The 21,529-nt window shown below is 38.8% G+C and overlaps 2 protein-coding genes across 3 annotated transcripts; both read left to right on the top strand.

Annotated features, from left to right (window-relative positions):
* The first annotated feature begins 4,134 nt into the window (after nt 1-4,134).
* On the top strand, nt 4,135-15,641 carry LOC135646173 (serine/threonine-protein kinase D6PK-like). The gene is made up of 4 exons (XM_065165408.1): nt 4,135-4,570; nt 10,785-10,977; nt 11,620-13,459; nt 14,236-15,641. Exons 3-4 carry the CDS (start codon nt 11,814-11,816, stop codon nt 15,089-15,091), a joined length of 2,502 nt encoding a protein of 833 aa, XP_065021480.1. The 5' UTR covers nt 4,135-4,570; nt 10,785-10,977; nt 11,620-11,813; the 3' UTR covers nt 15,092-15,641.
* A 1,482-nt stretch (nt 15,642-17,123) lies between these two features.
* LOC135644393 (uncharacterized) lies at nt 17,124-18,371 on the top strand. 2 transcript variants are annotated; one of them, XM_065161928.1, is made up of 4 exons: nt 17,124-17,573; nt 17,651-17,761; nt 17,847-17,921; nt 17,995-18,371. In XM_065161928.1, exons 1-4 carry the CDS (start codon nt 17,310-17,312, stop codon nt 18,067-18,069), a joined length of 525 nt encoding a protein of 174 aa, XP_065018000.1. In that variant the 5' UTR covers nt 17,124-17,309; the 3' UTR covers nt 18,070-18,371. The 2 variants fall into 2 exon arrangements, with proteins under 2 accessions (XP_065018000.1, XP_065017999.1); XM_065161927.1 differs by having other exon boundaries at nt 17,139-17,573; nt 17,841-17,921.
* The last annotated feature ends 3,158 nt before the right edge of the window (nt 18,372-21,529 follow it).

Genomic DNA, 21,529 nt, shown 5'->3' on the forward strand with positions numbered 1-21,529 from the left:
TTTGGTGTGACTTGTGGACTGGTCAAACTAGGCATTGGAATGTGAAACTTGGTCAAATGGATCTGACTTTAATGTGATAAACAACACAGTAACTAGCATACTTCAATGTTTGAAAGTACCAATGTCAAAACTATCAATATCTCCTGGGAGTGACAATTTGGAAGTTCAAAACTTGTTGTCTCAATCCATAAACATTATCTTAAATTATGAACTCTTAAATTTTGGAAGACAAGTGATGGCATTTGAATCCCAAGTTTGTTTAAAAAAAAAATCCCAAATTTGGTTTGATTTGGTTAAGTTTTGATTGAACCCAATCAAAAACATAGATCGTGCTATCAACATTGAAGGTGGTTATCAGATAACTTAATTGACACATCTTAAAATAAATAAATAAATCAAATAAGATTTTGAATCCCTATTTTTTAATAAATGATAAGTATCATAGATACATGTATTACATAAATATTTTCTATTATAGTGGTTAGCAATTCAAAGTCCAAAAGCATGTTTAAAGTAGATAGTTCGGGATTGTTCCTCCGTCTTGTCATCCACATAGGCAAAAGGTCAAGAAGGGACCATTGGGGTGATTAGAGATTGTCTCCTCACAAAATATTTCATGAAATATTCTATCCCTTTGTGACGAGGTATAAAAGCTCATATTCAACGCAACGAAAAAAGGGTTTACTTTTTTCTATTATTTGCTTCCATACTCATACATATCAGGTTATTAACCTGAGTATCGGAGGAATCGAATTGGAAAAATCTTCCCTTATTTATATCTTTATATAGGTAGTTCGACGTTTTCACCTTAGACAATCATGCAAATACGTATTCAGATCATATCAATCTGATCAAGACGTTAACAGTATTTTTTTCTCATCATGATATAAATAATTTTTATTAAGATATTATGAATTTATGAAAAAATATACAAGATTCAATTCTAATGTATCAATTCTAACCTCGTGGTCATTGTGCTAAAATGAAGGATGAATCGTAAATCACTTCCTGTAGAGGGATGTATATGTAATTTTGTCTACGCTATAAGAGAACCGGTACTTGAACCCTAGCCGCCGCTCGCTCCTGTCTTTTTTTTGCCTGCTTCCTCCGCTGCCGCCTCTTCCGTTCCTCTTCGATGGCATTCGCAGCCATCGACGGAACGGAGAAGCGGTGCGTCCTCCTCGACTTGCTGTTGTACTTACAGTAGATGTCTGATCTTCCTTGTTGACATCGAACGGTTCTTTTGCGCATCCAATGATGCCATTCTATATGCCTTCATTTGTCACATCGTTGTTGATCCAAGGCTTGTGTTTTAGATCTGTTAATTGTGTTTCTCTCCCCTTTCTCATTTTGAACTATAATCTCTAGTGGCCTCATTTCCCCCTTCTTCGCCTTTGATCTGTTGCTTCAATTCATTTGGAGCACCTAATGATGGCCTTGGTAGTGGCAGTTGTTTTCGACCAATGTTATACTTCACCTGATCGGTTGTCATGTGTTTCTCTCTTTAACCTTTGATTGTGTTGTTGATTCTAATAGGTTGCTTGCTTAATGAGTCCTTTAATTTTGTGGCTGCAAATGAAATAGTTCATTTCGAGTAAGTTCTTATCGTTGGTTAGATAATTTGCTCCTGAATTTTTAAGAGAGCAAGTTGTACACCATTGATGTACTTTAAGAAAGGATATGATGGCTTAATTGTAAAAGGTCTGAGCAAGAGGACATATATGATTGCAATGAGATGGTTTTGGGCCAAAGGAAGAGGACCCTTGCCCTTGCTCAAGTTGTAGCACTGTGGTTGTCGCAAGCTCTTCTACATTAAGTGGATCATGCTTGTGCATGACAATGGGTTGGAGAAAAGAAAAAGGCGTGGGCTGCATTTTAATTATGAATGTTGGCCTAGACTTCTCCCTATATACCGAGTAGGATGCTAGAAACCATCTGACTGCGGTCATGTTTTCTTCATTGATCAAATTTCTAAGCTGATCCTTGGACACTTACATCAACTTTGCTGTTTTAGTTTTCTTTCTTGAAAGGTTGTCTGTAACTTGAGATTTCATGTGTTGTTGGCACTGATTTTGATGGTGGCGTCTACCATTATGTTATTTTCTAGATAAGGAAGCTGCCACAAAAATGATTGTTTTTCCCCTTGTTCTAGTGTTCTACACAATTTTTTGGATAAATGATTGCTTATTGGTTATGAACTTTAGGATCAGTCAACTTTATATTTTTCATACAAGTGATATATTATTTTCTTTGTGACAGTGAAATTTTGCATTTTTCTGGTTGTTTATTAATGGTTAATTACATATTCTATTAATGTAATGCGTAAAAATTGGTTTCCTGCATGATCCAAAGAAAGCATGTATCTGTACTCCTCCTATATGGTAATTCCAATCATGCAAAACTAGTTTTGCTTACTGTTTCAGTTTGAAAAGATGATAGTTTTTGAACTGGGTATTTTTAGAAAAGTGGATTGTTTTGCTTTTGGATGTGCTTGGTTCGGTTTTGGTTATCAACCATTAACAAATTGGCACAATGCAGACTGAACCAAATGCATATGCATGTTTGGTTAATTCAATTCAGAAGCTTCACGTTTGGCCATTGGAATTCTTTCGATCAGGTCTTGGCTCCATTTTCCCCTCTCATGGTTGTCCACTAGATTCCTCTGTCCTCTTTCTTCATCTCATTCTTTTCTCCCATAGCCAGATGCTAACCCTAATCATAGTCTTTTCTTTGCCCTCTTCCTCATGGATAATCCACAGTTGCTGCTACCCTTGCAGTCCTTCCTGGTAGCTGTGGAGGGGTCTGACAATATGATTTGGTGGTTTTAAGTTGGTGCTGATCGACCGAGCAACAGGGGTTGCTTGGTAGATCAAATTGGAGCACTATAGGGTGAGGCTTGAACCAGGATTTGAGATGCTACAATGGTGGCTTTGGTCTCTTTGCTCTTGTTAAGGTGGCAGTGAAGCACGGGTACTGTTGATGATGTGGGGGCACATTCCAGTGAAGAGCAGCCAAGATGAAAGAGCTGAAACAATGACAGAGGCCAACTATGTGTGAGAAAGGGCAAGTTTTCCATTCCAACCTTGAAGTTTATACAAGATGAGAAGCTTGCTCTTTTGGATCAGCTTGTTGTCTTGGAAGGTCTTCTTGATGAATTGAACCTCCCACTAGGACAAATTTGTCGCATGACTTGGTATTCTCTTGAGATCTATCATCTGGAACTTGCAATTTTGGACAATTGATAGAGCTGAGACTGACGTCTGGAATGTGTGTACTCCATCATTAATTATCGTTCGATTGCCAGAGTGGAATATGGTGATGGTGCTTGGAAGTTTATATACAATATGAAGTGTCTCTCATCAGATTCATTGTTGTCCTCCATGTATAGGAAAGAATTATTGGAGCACTTGACCTTCCTGTTTCTTCAACTCGAGAATTATTTTCCCCAACAAATTGATTTGCAACTCAAATGTGGGGGACTAAGGCCTTCTCCTGGTCTGCTGTTTGCGACGCATGCTGCCTACCACCCGTGAGGCAGGTGGTGGTGTCATGTGTTATGCCGACTGCTGAACTTTCTATGCATAACATGGGCTGTGAAACTTCCTTTGTCCTTAGAGAATCAAGGAATGCTGCAGGCCGCTGATGTGTGAATTTTGTGGCCGTGGCCATGGCTTGATTATTCCATAAATGACCTCTATTTGGGTGAGACTGACTTGTCTTAGACTCGGTAATGACAAGAATATTTTATTTCTTCGTCTACAAGCAAACGATTCTATTATCTTTGGTCACCGATGTGCATGACGTTGTACGGTTGTTTCATTATTATGCTTCAAAATTATTGAGATTGATTTATATTTTTGTAAATCCTTAATTAATGTAATCATTAATAATATAGGTAAAGACAAGTTTGATTTTATATTTGAAAATTAAGAAAACCTTAATATTTGAGAATTATTTAGGCACTTAAAAGTTTTCCTTCTCTAGTAGACTACAGCATGCTAGAGAGATTTTTTTTTGTGGGGGGGTTTATGTGAAAAAATGTTTTTTTAAATCATCCAAATAATATTTTTTTAATTGTAGATTGATGGAAAGATTTTTTTCTCTCTCCTTTTTCTCTGACTTTTGGATCAATTTTGACGACTGATTTGGGCATGGCATTGACTGTAGGTACCAATTAAACGTGCCCGCTAATTTCTATTTATACTCGCATTTTGCTTGGTAGACATCTAATAGGTATAGATATATGATTATTATATAAACCATTGTGCTTCACTGAGATGTCCCCCGAAAGCTAGGAGAAGTTGGATGAAGCTGCTCCTATTGGAGTCTCTCACATCACTTCTCTTCTACTCTAAGAAGACGAGACATCTCACAACCTGCCAAACTCAGATGAGGGAGTCACCTTGACGAGCAAATAAGCTAGTGAATTGTCTCCTCTAGGCGACGACCACATCAGTTATCAATCCGCAAGCCGAGGGATTACCATGACTTTTGCGGCCCAACGCGCAATTTCGGCAGCTTGCTTGTCCTCCATCTCCAAGCAATTCCATCTCTGCCACACTCGTGACCTGTAAGTGCTCGACAAAATGCGGCTTCTGAAAGGCACTTAGCAGATGTTATGTCATTGTTCCTTAGTTTTGCATCTTAAGAATAATTTCGGTGGTGTCATTGACGCCGGCCAAGGCAATGAGAAGATGATAAATGAGGCTGGGTTTGGTGGCATAGTAGTCGGATGGAATGGATTACTTATCATTCCTGAGAGATGAGGACATAATTCCTTGCTTGTGTATTCAATTAAATTATTAACAAGCAATATAAAGTCAATAAAACCTACAGGAAAAATTAAGTGCTGTAGACTTGTATTGTAGAATATTAGAGTCTATAAGCAATTTTGATTTCTTAGTACGAAACAGATTACTCGGAGAATCAAGATACTTGGAGAACAAGGATTTCAGATATGAAAAAACAATAAAAATTACTAAAGATTTAGGATTTGTTACACTAGTAGTATCTTAGGCACCTCAAGCTCTTTGGTGTAAGATAGTGTTGAAATAACACATTTTGCATACTGTTAGGGCTTTTTTCTAAGCAAATAAACAGAGTCTGAGATTTTTATTTTTTGAAGATTATATAAGAGAATGTTCTATGCATTGTATTTTATTATTCTTACAAATAGTGAAGAAATTTTTGCCTTCGTGGGAGTCGGTAAGAAATCTTGAAGACTGCAAATTTTGTTTTAACATTTTAGATTTGTATTTTATTATTGATTACCCTAACTGCTCCTTTGGTATCCTTTTCACTTCTGTATCTGATTTGGAAAGTCAAGTCAAAATATAAAACGGAAGATTTAGGTAGAGCAGACACTCCATCTCTTGATATATACTTTTAAGAGAGACGAACATCAACGACCTCATCTCTAATAGTAGGTATTGACCTCCATCCCAAATCTATTCTCCTTTGAAGATGTTTTAAGTTCATAAATCTTGAAAGAGAATTTAAAGTTCAGAAGTTTGGGGAGAAGTTGCATTCCTTTGCTTGTCCAACTCCCTAACAATTTGGCAAAACAGTTCCTTCAGCTCCGGAAAATGGAAGAACACTTTGACAGGCCAGGATCCGTATGCATTGAGATACTTTCGAGGCTATTCGAGATGCTTCTAAGGTACAAATGTTAAGTTTTTAAGATGCACATGCATGAAGACTGAGGTCGGGAGGGGTTTCCCAACTCAGTTCCTTCGAGATATATGAGTGTGGACATGCGTGGTAAAAAAAAAAAATTATTTATTTTATTATGTTAAAGATGAGCTTTATACATGGTCATACTAGTAGTAAAGAGGTAAAGATTTTATGAAATATTCTACAGGAAAGTAACCTCTAATTGCCTCCAATAACTTCCTCTTGACCTCTTGTCCAGATGGGCGACGAGGAGAGGGTAATGCCTTGGACCCTTGCGCACGTGGGCAGACGGGTGGAGGGTGGCTTCCGCTTTCTCCTTCCACCCTAGACACTACAGGGCGATCATATATTGGATGAAGATTGGTTGATAGTATACTCTCTATCATTTGTCCCCGTCAATCGGGGTTCTCGTGAGATAGGTCCGAAGTGTAACGTTTAGTTCATCTAACACGTCAAGTTTATACCTCTTTGATCTATTATCGACCTGGTAGCACGTTTAGTTCATTATGCTTGAAAGTTGCTAGTGGCGATCCATCATTGACCTACCCCTTGTATTGTCAAGGAACGCACCTTGATCAAATGGGGTTGAGTTTCCCGACCTCCCTATCTCTTCCCGACCTCCACATCTCGGGTGAAGGTGGGGGTCGAATTTTCTAACCTTCACACCTTGGCAAAGTGGGGTCGGGTTTCTCGATCTCCTTGCCTCGACGTAGCCACATCAAACTTACTCTCATGCGGGTTGGGTTTTCTCGACTCATATATCTTTAATACATTTCACCTTGTGCCTTTCGTCATGACAGGTTTCTTATTATGTGAGTTGGTTTTTCTTGACTCATGCACTTCGTACACATTTTATCTTGTGCCTTCTACTGTGATAGGTTTCTTATTATATGGGTTGGGTTTTCTCGACTCATATGCATCAGGTACATTTTATCTTATACCTCCCGTTGTGGTGAGTTTTTTCTTATGCGGGTCGAGTTTTTTCGACCGACGTACCTTGAATATATTTTATCTTATGTCTCCTATCATAATGATTTTCTTCTTATATAAGTTGGGCTTTCTTGACTCATGCATATAAGACACATTTTATCTTGTGCAATGAGTTTCTTTTATACTTTTTGAGGTGGTCTTCGCACATTGGTCACTAATACTCTTTCTGAGGTTATCTTCATACATTGGTCACTTTTATGCTTTCTGATGTAGTTTTCTTATATTGGTCATTTTTGCATTTTTTGAGGTGCTCTTTTGTTTTTGACTTATAGCATCAATATTACGTCACAACCCATCTTGACCGTGTACGAGATGCTGGCTTTGTTATTATACAACAACCCCTCATGATCAACAATCTCCATGAGGTAGAGGGGTTAAAGAGGAAAAGGGGAGATCCAACGCTTGTTGTTGAGGCAAACGCTTGAGAAATTGTGCTGGCGAGGCAACTAAAAGAGGTCGAGCGATGCCTCATCGAGAGCTAAGTTCGATAAGGGCACAACTATGAGCTCGTCGAGCAAGTTGCGAGGTTTCAAGAGGCAACGATCCTTGTCTTGTCTTGTTAGGTGTTGGTCTTTATTGAATTATCGAGTCCACCTACCCGAATTAGTCCCTGTGTCTTTTCCTTATATCATCGGGTTCGTCCACTTGACCAGTCTCTACCTTAGTAGACTAATATCTCATTTTGGATGTAGAATTCTGACTGAGTTGGTGTAGTCTTTTCAAGTAATGAAACTTTCTTTCCTTAACTTGCAACACCTATACCCTGAAAATATATATTTTTTATAATTGATGTTAAAGACATGATGGACCAAGGCTTAATACACGAGGCATAGTAACCCAGGCCTAACCTTGAGGGATGCCTCAGGGATAGAACCTCTTCAAGTTTGCAATGTGTCATGTCCTTGGAGACACCACCCATTCTATTGTCCTAAGACGATAGGTTCCGTCACGAACAATCTCGATGACTCGATATGACGCTTTCTAATTCGGCATTAGCTTATCCTGAGATCTAGTTGGGTCTTTGACTTCAGTTTTTTAAAGCACCACCTCTTGTCTGGGTGCTTCAAATGGCGGCTCCACCAACTCATGACGTAGGACAGACTTGATGAAGTTTCGAGGGTCCATAGGTGACACCTCAAGTTGGGTCCTGCTTCTTCTTATGCAACTTTTTACGCTTGTCCAAGACCATTGCCATAGCAATGATGTATTGATTGAACCTTTGACGTACCTTTGGTACAATTACCGGTGGTCTCTCTATCAACGACCAGAAGAGGCGAGAGGGCTTTAGCCCCATTATGAAAGTCTGTATTACGAGTGACGAATGAGTATCTAGCATGCTTAGAATCTCACTCATGAATTGAGTGATGAAGTTTATGAGCATTTCTTCCTCTTTCTACCTAAGTCCGAGGAGCGATGCCACTTGTGGCCGTGGTGTATATTCCCGATGAAGTGAATTTCGAACTCCTTTGTAAGTTAGGCAAAATAATTGATGGAAAGTAGCTTTAGGCGAGCATACCATTCATGTGTTGATCTCTTAATGTGGTTAGAAAAGTGTAACACATTAAGGCGTTTGAATTGTATAACCACATTTGGGCATAAAAAGTTATAGAGTGTTCCATCGAGTCGACATTACCATCAAACACCTCCAAGGATGGGAGAAGAAAGTTTGTTGGAATTGATTCCTCTTAGATTTTCTGGGTGAATGATGATCGACCTAAGATGGGGTCGACCAATGCTTCTTCTTTTGATTGTTAGAACTCTCATCGTATTTCCTCTAAATGTCAGTCCATCTACCATAGTTAGATCCTTAAGGAATCCTATGTCAATTCAGCCTTCGATTCAAGCAGGGTAGAGTGGTGGTGCAGTTTACTAAATTCCACAGTTGGGGTGCAAAGTGCTCCCTCAATCAATAATTCAACGATCCTCGAGCACTCTTTGGATGTCGACACTACATTGGGTCAAGGAACCTTGATGGGTGTCGGTGTTAGTCGCGATAGAGTTAATGATGGTGGTTGAGTTGGTGACACCATATGTTAGGTTAACTGAGAAAAAAGTAGAGTGACGACATGCATTATGCTTGTTAGCATCTACACTTGCTGAGTGAGATTTAAGAACACCTCGGTGGAAACGATCAGGTGGCTTGGGATCGTCCCTAAGGGTAAGAGACCCTGATCATTGAATAGATGCTAGTATCATATCAACGTCTGTGTCGAAATGGATGCACTCATGTGTGGAAAGGGCGGTTGCTGGCCCCTCTTAAGTGAAAGTACTATGAGTTAGTAGCAAAGTCTTTTTGCTCAAGCATTTATTGAGATGGTTGATAAGTGATTGTCCTTACAACATCGGGCCCAGGTTAATCCGACATATAGTCTAGACTCATATATGTAAGGTTATCCGATGTGTCTTCGATATGAAAATGTCGAACTCCTAAGATACCACATATTCGAAAATCGAGGTTGAGAGATATTTCTCGATCCAATCCCTTCGACACCTAAGTATATCAGTGTGGACGTGAATGATAAAAAAAGATAACTCTCCTTTTTATTCTGTTGAAGATGAATCTTTATACTTGGTTGTAAAATGATAAATTATTTCATTAAATATTCTATTGAGAAGCAGCCTTAAACCTTCTCTAATAACTTTTGTCTATATAAATAGTATAAGGGTAGGGGATGACCTTTAACCGTCTACCTTAATCCCTTGCCCACGTGGATAGACAAATAGAAGATAACCTTCATTGTTTTCTTTTTATCTTTAACATTATACGTATAATAAGAATTAAAAATACTCTGTCACCTACCACCTTACTAAGACAATCCGCAACTTCCTTCTCAGAACTGTATACAATTCTTAACCTACCAACCATGTTCCTCACATCTATTCTACAAATATTTACTCTCATATATATTATACATCAAATATAAATACAAAATTTTTTGTAACTATTTGTATTAGGCACAATAAAAGTTAGTAGGCAATTCGTCCATTTATTATTTTTCTTTCATGGTTAGGTGGAATCACGAATCACCTAGTTGAGAGAAACTTGTGCATATGATACATGCAAGCACTATAAGCTATTCTTCTCTTTAATCTTCTTTACTTCTCCAAGTACTAACTTGAGCTATTCTATCATATTCTTTACTGTACATCACCTGCTTCATCTGTTTTATATTATCCAACTAGTATGAATCCTTATCATCTGAAAAATTCAAGTCAATAGTGCAACATATTGAAATGGATTTCTAGAAACAGAATAAGAATCACCATGACAATTTAGCTGAGTTAGCATTACCATCATTTATCTAAGTTATATTTGATCATGTTCTATAACATGATGTGTTATGTATGTGGTATGCTCCAATGATTCAATCCTATTTTTAATTATTAGAAGGTGGCATTGCAAGAACCTCCATTTTGCACTCTGCTTCAGCTGAATCTTTTGGTTTACATGCAGAAGTAGATAGCAAGGGAAAAATTATCCAAACCTTTAAACCTTTGAGAGAATGTTAAATTAATGTTTGGAGTTGATCACATCAATTGTACTTTCAATTCCTTAGTTTTAGTTCAAGTTTCATTGAGTTTGAGTTGTCTAAGGTAAATTGAATTCATTTGTATCAGATGTTCTCTTGCATGATGACATTGTGGTGGGAAAATAAAGAATAATTAGTCATTAAATCTCAATAATTTTAGATTTTTTTTTGCCTAAATCATGTGGCATACTTAGTAAAGAGTTAATTTTTTTACTCAACTTTTTGTCTAAGTTAGGTGACACTTAATAGGATAGGTAGTTAATTTTCCCATATAATCAATCTCATGCAGAAATGGATCAGTGATGAACAAATAATATCAAATAAATTATATCTGTCCATAAGCAAAATTAGAATATAAATAATTTATTAATGAGATAAAATAAGACTAAATTTATTTATTAGATAAAGAGCAAGATATCATTTTTATTATTGATTTTTATGTTATATTCAAATTAAAAAAAAAAAATTAAGTTGTTCATGGCTTTCTTTTTTGTTATTTATGGATAAATTGCTACAAAAAATAACTTAAGCGGAGCATATATTTACCATTCACACTACCATTTTCGTTTCCTTATGTTTGATTTGGTTCAGAGCGCTCTGCTGTTCCCCGTGACGTACATTTGACTCCTGACGCTTTATCCGACCTACAAAACCCTAACCCTAGTACAGATCCATCGATCCGCCATCTCCGTATCACAATCCCAGGCTCCGCTTGGTGGTTCACGATGAGGCCGTAGCCTTGGTTCCTTGATCGGTGTCGGCGTTGGTGGTGGATCGACTTCCGGTATTGCTCTTCTCTTGTTGATCCATTCTCAGTCGAGTCCAACGAGCCTTTTGCTGGTTTTCGCAGCACGATTTCTTCTGGGCAGCTGTCCCTTCTCTTCCCCGTCTTTTCTACTCGATTTGGTGACAATGCGAGTGGCTAATCAGCACCTACTCTTTTTCTGTCCCTGTTGGTTTATGTGGAATTTGCTCGTTGTTTCTCTGTGCTGTGATGTGATGTACTTTCCTTTGGTTATTGATTTGTTCGGGAAAGAGAAAGGCGTGTTTTTTTGTGCAATCAGTTGAAATGTCCGTAGTTTTCTTTTAAATGTCTTGTTTGGATCTCCCTACTTTGTCCCTATTCTTTTCCTTCAGTAATTGAAACATCCATTCTAAACTTGTGTTTTTGGTCCAGAGCCACAGATTTCGTGATTATAGTGTGGAATAAATAAATAAGGGATTTTGGAATTTCAGACAATTGTTGGTCTGGTTTAACTACAGCATGTCCGAACAATGACATTTTTCTAGTGTAATTTTTTCATGCAATCGATGGCTAAAACATGAAACTAGCTTTGGATTTCTTCATTCTCCATATAACTTTGGATTTGTTACTGTAACAAGTGTTTCTTTTCCCCAATAATTATTATACTTTCTTGTAATGCAGTGTAACCCTATTTCGGGAAATCATTATACTGGTTCTGCAAGTATAAGAATACGTACAGTAAATAAATCTATAAAGACAAGCTTGATGTTAGATGTTACTTTTTCGCTGCCATTTGATGGTTATCTGAGAGATGGGCTAGTCATTTGATATCTGATCTTGCCCTTGAGGTAGGCTATTTGAGCCATCACCCAGTGATGGGCTCGTCTGGTGGAGCTTCTGAGATTATTGAATCAAGTGAAGAATCAAACTTGGCCAGTCGTGGATCTAAGACACTGAGTATTAAGTTTAAACCGAATGCACGAGATGGCAAGTCCCAGGATGTGGAAGATGACCTTCATGAACTTGTGAGGGCAATAGATCTCAGGACATCATCAAGGGTTATCGGTCCTTCTAGTCAGCTAGGGGTTGACTTGTTGAGGAAGAATGCGTTGAAGAAGCCAGTCAAAATTGGAGCTTCTCGGCCATCAGGAATAGGAATATCAGAGTCCGTCACCTTAAAGCAGGCTTTGAGAAGGTTATGCATTTCCCAGGCATCAGAGATGGCTGCTATGAAGAGGTTATCAAAACCTGTTGGGTTATCTGGGAGCTCTGAAGCTGGAACAATTAAGAGGCTTTGTGCATCTGTGGTGATTCAGTCAAGCGACTCTGGCCTTCCTCTAAATGGAGAACAGAGAAATTTGGTCAAAATATCCATTGTGCCTGAAAAGGTTGCAGCAGATTCATCAAAAAAGGCAACTGCATTTGGTCAAGTGCGGAATTTGGAATCATGTAATTCGAGTGCTGTTTCATCTCCTCTAGCTGCAGTTACGCCAAAGGTAACTAAGATCAGAATCCAAGATGTAATTAAACCTACATTAGAAGAGCTCTGTGAATTTCAATCAGGTGCAATACAAAAAGAAAACAAGGGGAAATCTGTTTCCAAAGCACCTGTTTCTAGTTCACAGGCTGTTGTTGCATCAACCAAACTTATCATGACCCCATATTTAACCAAACCAGTACATAGGAATAATACCACCAAAAAGAAAAGAAAGCCTGAGCCAATTTCAGTACCCAGTGGTTCCATCAAAGGCAGTGAAGTTGAAAAAAGTGGTGTTACTACATCCAGAACCAAACTACAGTTTTCTAAGGAACCTGTTGTTCCTGCATGTGTGACAATGCCTACGGCTGGATCATGTTGTCCCAAGAAACCTGCCGCTCCTGCATATGGCACTATGAATCCATCTGCCAAAATTAGTATGGAAGATGTTGATAGTGGTGCAAGCAAAATTTTTTCCAGCCCAAATATCCATGGCAGTGGTAGAGTAGCTGGTTCGAAGGCAAGTGAATTATCTAGCTCAAGAGAAAAAGGGGAGTGCTCCCATAGTTCTAAAAGCAGCATTGGGGACTACAGCAGCAGCACTAGCTTCAGTGAAGAGAGCAATCAGAGTGGTTTTAGTGTTAAAAGCTGTAGGCCTCACATGTCCAAGGATGTGAAATGGGTGGCCATCCATCGCAACCTAATTCAACTAGGAAGCTTAGGCTTAAAGAACTTTAAGCTTCTCAAGCGACTTGGATGTGGAGATATTGGAACTGTTTATCTTGCTGAGCTTGTTGGTTCTGAATGCTTATTTGCATTGAAGGTGATGGATATTGAATTTCTGATCAGCAGGAAAAAGATGCTGAGAGCGCAAACAGAAAGAGAGATATTGCAAATGCTGGATCATCCATTCCTTCCTACCCTCTATGCCCATTTTACAACGGATAACCTCTCATGTTTAGTTATGGAGTATTGTCCAGGTGGTGACCTGCATGTCCTCCGACAAAAGCAACCTAGAAGGAGTTTTGCTGAGACTGCTGCTAGGTGTGTAAAATAATTGATGCTACATTGCTTTAGTATATCATTTTCACCTCGAAAGCAATTTTAGTTGTTGAGATCCATTGTTTTGGTTCCATCTATACCATGTCATGATTGGCAACTGGAAATAGACTAGTATGGGAATTGAAGCATTTGATAAGTTATAAATGCAAATCTTTCTGACATCGAGCCCGGTCAAGATTGATTCATCTTCTCAACTTATGTTCTTCCAAGTAACAACAGAAAGAATCTTGTACAAGACACCTTCAAAGTTGAGATTATTTGAGCTAAGACAAACCACCCATAAGGAACCATTATTTTATTAGTTGGAAGCAAACTTCTGGCTAATGTCAGATGTGTTAAACAACAGATTTTATTCTATTTTTAGGTATTTGTGGAAGCACTGTTGCTCATCTGGTTTTCGATCCTTTTTATCAATTCAAACATAGCAGTCTTCTTGGAAAATTTGAACCATTTGCCTGTGTAGCATATGCAGAATTCAGATAGAATTAATTTGGGTTTTGTTGATGTGTAGCGTCGTTGGTTGTTGTAAACCAAAATTATGAATGGATTATGGACTAAAAATCTGACAGTGGTCCTTGGTGGTTCAGTCCAATTTTCTGCTTGCATGCTAGGCTTCTTAGAAAAATGATATTTCATTTTACTTTTTCAATTGAGTGTTCACGTCCATGCTGGAATAGAACCTGCAATTATTCTGTATTGCTTTTGCCACATGTTGCCTCTTAAATCTACAAACTCATTCTTAGCTATGATTACCGCAGGTTTTATGTTGCAGAAGTCCTCCTTGCTCTGGAATACCTGCACATGCTGGGTGTGATTTACCGTGATCTCAAACCAGAAAACATCCTGGTTCGTGAAGATGGTCACATCATGCTTTCTGATTTTGACTTGTCTCTCAGGTGCTCTGTAAGCCCAACCCTTCTCAGATCATCATCGTTAGGTACACAAGAGACAGTAAGGCTATCAGGACCCTGTGCTGAGAATAGCTGCATTGACCCTCTTTGTATCCGGCCATCTTGTGTTCAAGTTTCTTGCTTCACTCCTCGATTGGAATCTTCCACAGTAGCAAAGACACGGAAGCTAAAATCTGACGGGCAGGGGCAGGTAAGACCGCTTCCGCAACTTGTGGTCGAACCCACTGGTGCACGCTCCAACTCCTTTGTTGGGACCCATGAATACCTTGCTCCTGAGATTATCAGAGGAGATGGACATGGAAGTGCTGTGGATTGGTGGACCTTTGGGATCTTACTATATGAGTTGCTTTTTGGTATAACACCCTTCAGAGGACCTGGAAATGAGGAAACACTGGCTAATGTGGTTTCTCAGAGCTTGAAGTTCCCTGACAACCCATCTGTTAGCTCTCATGCAAGAGATTTAATTAGAGGCCTTCTAGTGAAGGAGCCAGAAAGTAGACTTGGATCAGTCACAGGAGCTGCTGAGATTAAACAGCATCCATTCTTCGAAGGATTGAATTGGGCGCTGATACGTTCTGCTGCACCACCAGAGATACCGAGAAGCCATGATTGTGCGACCCCCACAGTTTTTCATAAGAAAAAAGAAGGCAAGTGTCTTGATTTCAGGGCTTATGGAGAGGATGTGGAGTTCGAGCTCTTTTAGTTAAATTCTCAACTCTAAGTGGAAGAATGTACTAGGCATGAAAGAAGCCATGAGTTTGCAACCCATAGGGTTTTTCATTAGGGGAAAGAACGGCAGTGCCTCCATTTTTGGGGGATATGGAATTTTAGCTTTGGAAGAGTGGACTTGGTCTGAAAGAAGCCACAATTTGCGACTCCCTCATGCAGTTTCCTAAGAAAAAGGAAGGCGAGTGTGTCGATTCCAGGGCCAATGGAGAGTATGCGGAATTTGTTCTCTTTTATATAAATTCTTGGCTCTAAATGGAAGAGTGTACTTGGTTTGGAAGAAGCCAATGTATTGAGATCCTTAACAAGGATAAAGAAGATTAGTGTTCCAATTTTAGGTTTTACGGAGATTGAGCTCTTCAACCCTAAATGGAAGGATGTACTTTGGCTTGGTGGCCTTTGCCCATTATCAGTTCCCACATGTTGTGACACTATCTATGATGTAAATGTAGGTCTAGATTCTTGTACCTCGTCAATTACATGAATATGTTTCTCAGAAAACGAGTGTTGTATATGCTCTTATTATTCTTGACTTTTTGTCTTGTCAACTAAATCCATTTGTCTTGGTGGCGTACAGCAGCAATTTTGTGCAGTTTATTGACAAGTAATAATATTGTATATAAATAAATGTCTGAAGTCTCAGGAAATTTTTTGAAAAGTTATACCTCCTAGTAGAAGAGAGTCATTCGAGTTTGAACCTAATTTTTCTTCCTTTAGCTCCCTGTTTCTATATTTTCCTTAGAGATAATGTCTGAGCTGAGAGCTATTTGGGGTTGACCTGATGGACCTTTTTACTGTCATTGAATTTTGTCAAAAATTATATTCTTAGATAAAAATGAGTATTTATAATTTTTAATAAATATTTCTGGATTGCATTCTATTTATTCTTATACCACTAATAACAATTGTTTCATATCTATAGAATGTCACCCATTTTATCTTGTTATTTTTAAAAATAAAAATAGTTATTTTTCTGAGTAACTACACACATAAATCTAATAATTAAATATTAAACTCCTTCATTATTTATTATTCAACTGAACATGATTTTATTTAAGAGATGTGCCATTGTCAAATTATTTAACTTTCAAACTATTAGATTCTAACGGATTAGCATTGATTGAAATTAGAGATTTAAGTAGGATGAAGAATTTTTTAGTAAATATATCCTGAATTATGGTATATGTCATATTTTATATAAGATTAACAGTATATTACCAAATCAATTTAGATTATTAGGTACTTGGTTATGCATTGTCAGATTAACCTTGAATTGGGCTGCTAAGATAAGAAGAAAATGATTCAAACAGTAGTTTCCCATGATTAAGGGATTAACACTAAAACTAAACCTAAGGTTTCAGATTGCATTATGGCTAATCATCAGGTAGCTTGATGATTACAACCCTTGCAAGAAAGAGAAATGGGAGGGCAAAGTTGATGAGACCCGGGCATTGTCTTGGTGTGGCAGCTGCTGCAGCACTACAATGATCAGTGACTGGCCACCACCCACTCGAGTTGAGAGAGACTGCAAAATGGCCGCTTCACATGAAAGCAAAGCAAACTCCTCACTCTGCTGCTGTCCTGCATACATGCAGAGACATCATCCCTCACCCATGACAATAACTTGTTGCCAAAGCTTTTTACTCATCGAGCATGGATTGCAAGAACTCGTTGTCAAAGCTTTTACCCATCAAACTAAAGCTATGGATCGGATTTGGAGAGGCAGAAATGAATCTTAGTTCTATATCAAGGAATGTCGTATTAAGAATATGACATTCCTTGGCATATTCTTAGTTCCATGGATTCCAGCTGGTGGTAGCTGATCCATTGCATCCTCGTCTGTGTGTGTGTGTGTGTGTGTGTGCCTTGCCCTCTACGGTTCTCAACCTGAAGCCTCCACTCGCCTTCCTCTCTACTCCACACACGTCTTCTCAAAAGATATATGTAGCTTTGAGTCCAAGAAAACCCTACGAGCAATGCTAATAGTGGCAGTCCACCCACTGCTGATGGAAACACCTGACGCTTGACCCAAATCAACACTTGTGATTAGGTAGTCACCCGTTTGCGTTGCATGTGGATGCATGATAAGGAAGAGCACTTGCTTGACACCACCGGTCTCTCGTATATAGAGAGGAGGAGATGAGAGAGCAGAGTTCTATTGGGTTCTGAGACAGCTGCTCTCTGCGACGTCAGGGATGCAGTCTCCGACTCCTCCTGCACAGGAGCAGCAGCAGCAGCAGCAGCATCTGGTTCTACGAATCAGGAACTCCGCGCATAGCCACAGAGAGAGCGCATCAGAAGAGGAGAGGGAAGATGAGGAAGCATCAAGAACAGCCCTGTCGACCTTCCGGGCCAAGGAAGAAGAGATTGAGAGGAAGAAGATGGAGGTCAGGGAGAAGGTGTTCGCCCAGTTGGGCCGCGTGGAAGAGGAAAGCAAACGACTGGCCGTGATCCAAAAGGTACGTCTTTGACTCACTCCACTGGTTCGATTCGATTCGATTCATTCACGCCATCTTCACGCTTCTTCGCACGCCAGGAACTTGAAGCGATAGCGGATCCAACGAGGAAGGAGGTGTCAGCCATACGCAAGAAGATAGACGCTGTCAACCGCGAACTGAAGCCTCTCGGCCACAACTGCCTCAAGAAGGTAAAGACATCGAACGACTGCTGACCTTCAGATCATCGAACCATCGCCATGGTTCCTTAACTTGCATGCGTTGATGAAGGAGAAGGAGTACAAGGAAGCTCTTGAAGCCTTTAATGGGAAGAACAGGGAGAAGGCGCAACTGGTGAACAGACTGATAGAGGTCGGCGCTCGGAACTCGAAGCATTTTGGATTTGAGTTTTGATTGACTGATTGGTTAGATGTGGTGTTAGCAGTTGGTCAGCGAGAGCGAGAGGTTGAGGATGAAGAAGCTGGAGGAGCTGGGCAAGACGGTGGACTCTCTTCGATGACCCATGGATTGCTCGTTGCAGTGCTTGGATCTCCCATGGCGGACTTGAATTGGTTCTCCTCATTCTCTTCTTTAGATTGTGTGATTTGGCACGCTTTGATGAGTGTAATAAGCTGATTGAGATCTTGAAATCACTTCTCAAGTGTCTTTAAAGTTGATGGTGGGATGTGGAAACATTAAAAAAAAAATTTCTTTTTCCGAAGACGATAATAATAAAAAAAAAGAAAAGGAAAGATCTCTGCTCATTCAAAAACAAAATCAGCTAACCAATGCACATATTTATTCATGGATATCGTACATAAATATTTCACTCTTTGATATCAGATTTATAGGCTTAGAAGTTTCAAATTTAACATAGTCGATCATCGAAAGTGACAACCAACCTTACGATGACTATTAAGTATCGATAGAGATCATCCGCTCCCGATGTCATGAGAGAAATATCTCATATATTTTTGCTTAGGCAAATCCCTAGCTATGGTCATTCAAATTAAGAGAGAAAAAGTTCTCTAGGAGAATCTGATTAGAGTGAGACTCGAGTAGAAACTGATTGAGTCTCACTCTAATCAGATTCTCCTAGAGAACTTTGTCTCTCTTAATTTGAATGACCATATTGAGCTGGCCGTGAGTCATACATGTCAGAACTCATTCTAGCTTAGTGAATTATTATCTCCATAATAATTTACTCAACTATACGTACTAGGCCACTACGTCGTAGTCCCTAAACGATATAGGAGAATCCAATCAATTGGACATATCTATCATCAATTACCGTGTATCGATAGTCCATCATCCCTCTAATATCCTAGAGACTGTAGGATGAGAATATCCAATAAGATAGGGGTTCCAACGGATATCTCATATCTGAACCTTTACTCGTTGCAACGCCTACCATATGTGTGTGACCCTCTAGGCCCAATATCGAGCTGACCATGAGTCATATCTATCAGAACTCCTTTTGGCTTAGTAAATTATTATCTTCATAATAATTCACTTGACTCATCAACTACGGATGTACTATGCCACTACGTCGTAGTCCCCAAACGATATAGGAGAATCCAATCCATTAGACCTGTCTGTTCTCAGTTATCATGTATTTATAATCCTTCATCTATTTAATATCCTAGAGATCGTATACCGGGCATGGTGTTGTCAGACCCATGTAGTTTTTACTCGAGTCTCGCTCTAATTGGATTCTCTCGAAGAACTCTTTCTCTCTCAATCCGAATGACTCTGGTTAGAGATTTGTCTGAGTAAAAAAACATTAGATATTCCTCTCATGATACTAAGAGTAGATGATCTTCTATCGACACACAGTAGTCCTCGTAAGTTTGGTTGTCACTCCTAATGACCTACTGTGCTAGATCTGAAACTTTCAAACCTATAAGTCTGGTATCAAATAGTGGAGTACTCATACAGGACATCTTTGGTATCTCAAGTCTAAGGACCAGGCATACTACCAGGATAATGGAATCATTGTCTAACAATAAGGTATCATTAATCATCCAACATTCTATGAGCAAATCAATTAGTGAACTTATTCTCCAATGAGAACCTGCATGTATCCCTAGTGTTCGTACACGAGCAACTATGAGACCAATCATCTCTATCATATGCATATATATACAGTACACTATTTTGTTTGGTTATCTCGATGCCCCTTTCGAGTAATCTATGATCAAGATTATTTATGATTTATGTTTAAAGGTGAATCTGTCTCATTATCATGATCTCATCACGATCTGATTCTCATTGTACAGATCTATAGACATCTTAATAGGTAATATAAAATGATAAAATATCAAATAATAATAATAAGTAAAAAAACTATGAGTCAAGTCACGCATGTCATCACTCATATGATTGACTTGTAGAGCATCTATGACTAGAAATGTGGATAGCAAGAAGGGTCAGCCCTTTCTTAATTGCGTGGTACGTGCAGCGAGGAGATTTGAGCAGCAATTTGAGAAGCATCTTCATAGCCCCTATTGTGTGGATCACTGCTAGAGATGAGGACAGTTGACCTCCTTCATCCTCTCTTATAGATCTATAGGAATTCATGGATATACAATCTTTCTATGTAACATAATTTTCTTATACGCATAGTTTTCGGTTTCGTAGGTTTTAGCGCACCAATCTTTGCACAATGATAAGAGACTAATTTTTTATAGAAACCTAAGATTTTTTTATTTTTGTTCTTTCACTATGCATGTGATGTCGCCCCATATTTTCCAACACCAATCACTTGTTGAATCTTGGATTTTGATGATGAAATCAATTGATGAGTTTACAATCTAATTTACGTTTTGAGTGACGCATGACTAACTTCGATCAGAAAAGATAAAACGATTAAAGTAGGAAGAATAAGATGTTGGGCCGGAGTGAATATGTCAGAAGATTGGATGTGAGTCGAAGGATCGATCGATTGTGTCAGGCGATGGTACCGCCAGATTGGGCAATAGTACCGCTTAGTGGTAATGCTACAGGCGATGGTATCACCCAACACAAGCGGTGGTACTGCCAAGACCCGAGAAACCCAAGATAAGACCTTTTTTGGATCCATCTTTGAATTCATTTATGGTCTATAAATACCTCACTCTTTTCTGCTTAGGGAAGTACAAAATTGAGTTAGAAAGGGGGAAAAGAATACTTGAGAAAAATTAGAAACTCTCTTAGAATTTAGAGTCTCTTCCTCCTAGAGTTAGAAGTTTTCTAAGGGATGAGTAAGGTCTAAAAGAGAGGTGTAAAAGTTCTCTCCGGAGCCTATGAAAAGGAGAAAGAGTTATAAGGGGTAGTTGATCTTCGCCCATTAAAAGAAGATTGGTAGTAAAAGCTGATGGCCTCGAATGAAGAGGAATCGGGAGTAGACGTAGGCCATGACAACCGAACCATTATAAATCTGGTGTGCTCTTTTCCTTTGTTGTTTATCTTTATTGCTTACTGATTTTATTACTCACTCCCCTTTACACTTGCTTTAAGTTAAAGCACACTTTTGATATTGGTTTTCTTCGAACGTAATTTTTCAAATCGATATGATTTTATGAAAGAACTAATTCACACTCCCCCCTCTCTTAGTGCTGATATGGTCGAGTCAACAATAGTATCTTACTTGAAAATCTTTCAATATACTGCTCCTTCATTTAAGGTGAATATATATCCCGAATTAGCCTTATTATCGTCAATATCAAATTGGAAACTCGAGTCCGTATAGCCATCAACCCTAAGGTTACTTCCTCTATATGCTAGTAAAATATTCTTAATACTTGGTACATAGCATATCATACATGATAGATCATATTGTTGAGGTATAGGGTATCATATCCATGTTTATCGTTTCTTTTAAAGTGATATTGCATGTTTAATCAATATGAGATCTCTCTTGGAATTTTTTATGTCAAACCTTTTGATAATGATACCTGAACTAGGACAAGCCAAGCATCCTTTATCTTTATAGAAACACT

Source organism: Musa acuminata, chromosome BXJ3-8, assembly GCF_036884655.1.
Source record: "Musa acuminata AAA Group cultivar baxijiao chromosome BXJ3-8, Cavendish_Baxijiao_AAA, whole genome shotgun sequence".
NCBI classification, from domain to species: domain Eukaryota; kingdom Viridiplantae; phylum Streptophyta; class Magnoliopsida; order Zingiberales; family Musaceae; genus Musa; species Musa acuminata.

Bases quoted from the DNA above. Each gene is read 5' to 3' on its own strand.
- LOC135646173 (XM_065165408.1), top strand. From the start codon at position 11,814: ATGGGCTCGTCTGGTGGAGCTTCTGAGATTATTGAATCAAGTGAAGAA. The intron at 13,460-14,235 runs GTGTGTAAAATA...TGATTACCGCAG, and splicing joins TTTGCTGAGACTGCTGCTAG to GTTTTATGTTGCAGAAGTCC.
- LOC135644393 (XM_065161927.1), top strand. From the start codon at position 17,310: ATGCAGTCTCCGACTCCTCCTGCACAGGAGCAGCAGCAGCAGCAGCAG. The intron at 17,574-17,650 runs GTACGTCTTTGA...TTCGCACGCCAG, and splicing joins GACTGGCCGTGATCCAAAAG to GAACTTGAAGCGATAGCGGA. The intron at 17,762-17,840 runs GTAAAGACATCG...GCGTTGATGAAG, and splicing joins GCCACAACTGCCTCAAGAAG to GAGAAGGAGTACAAGGAAGC.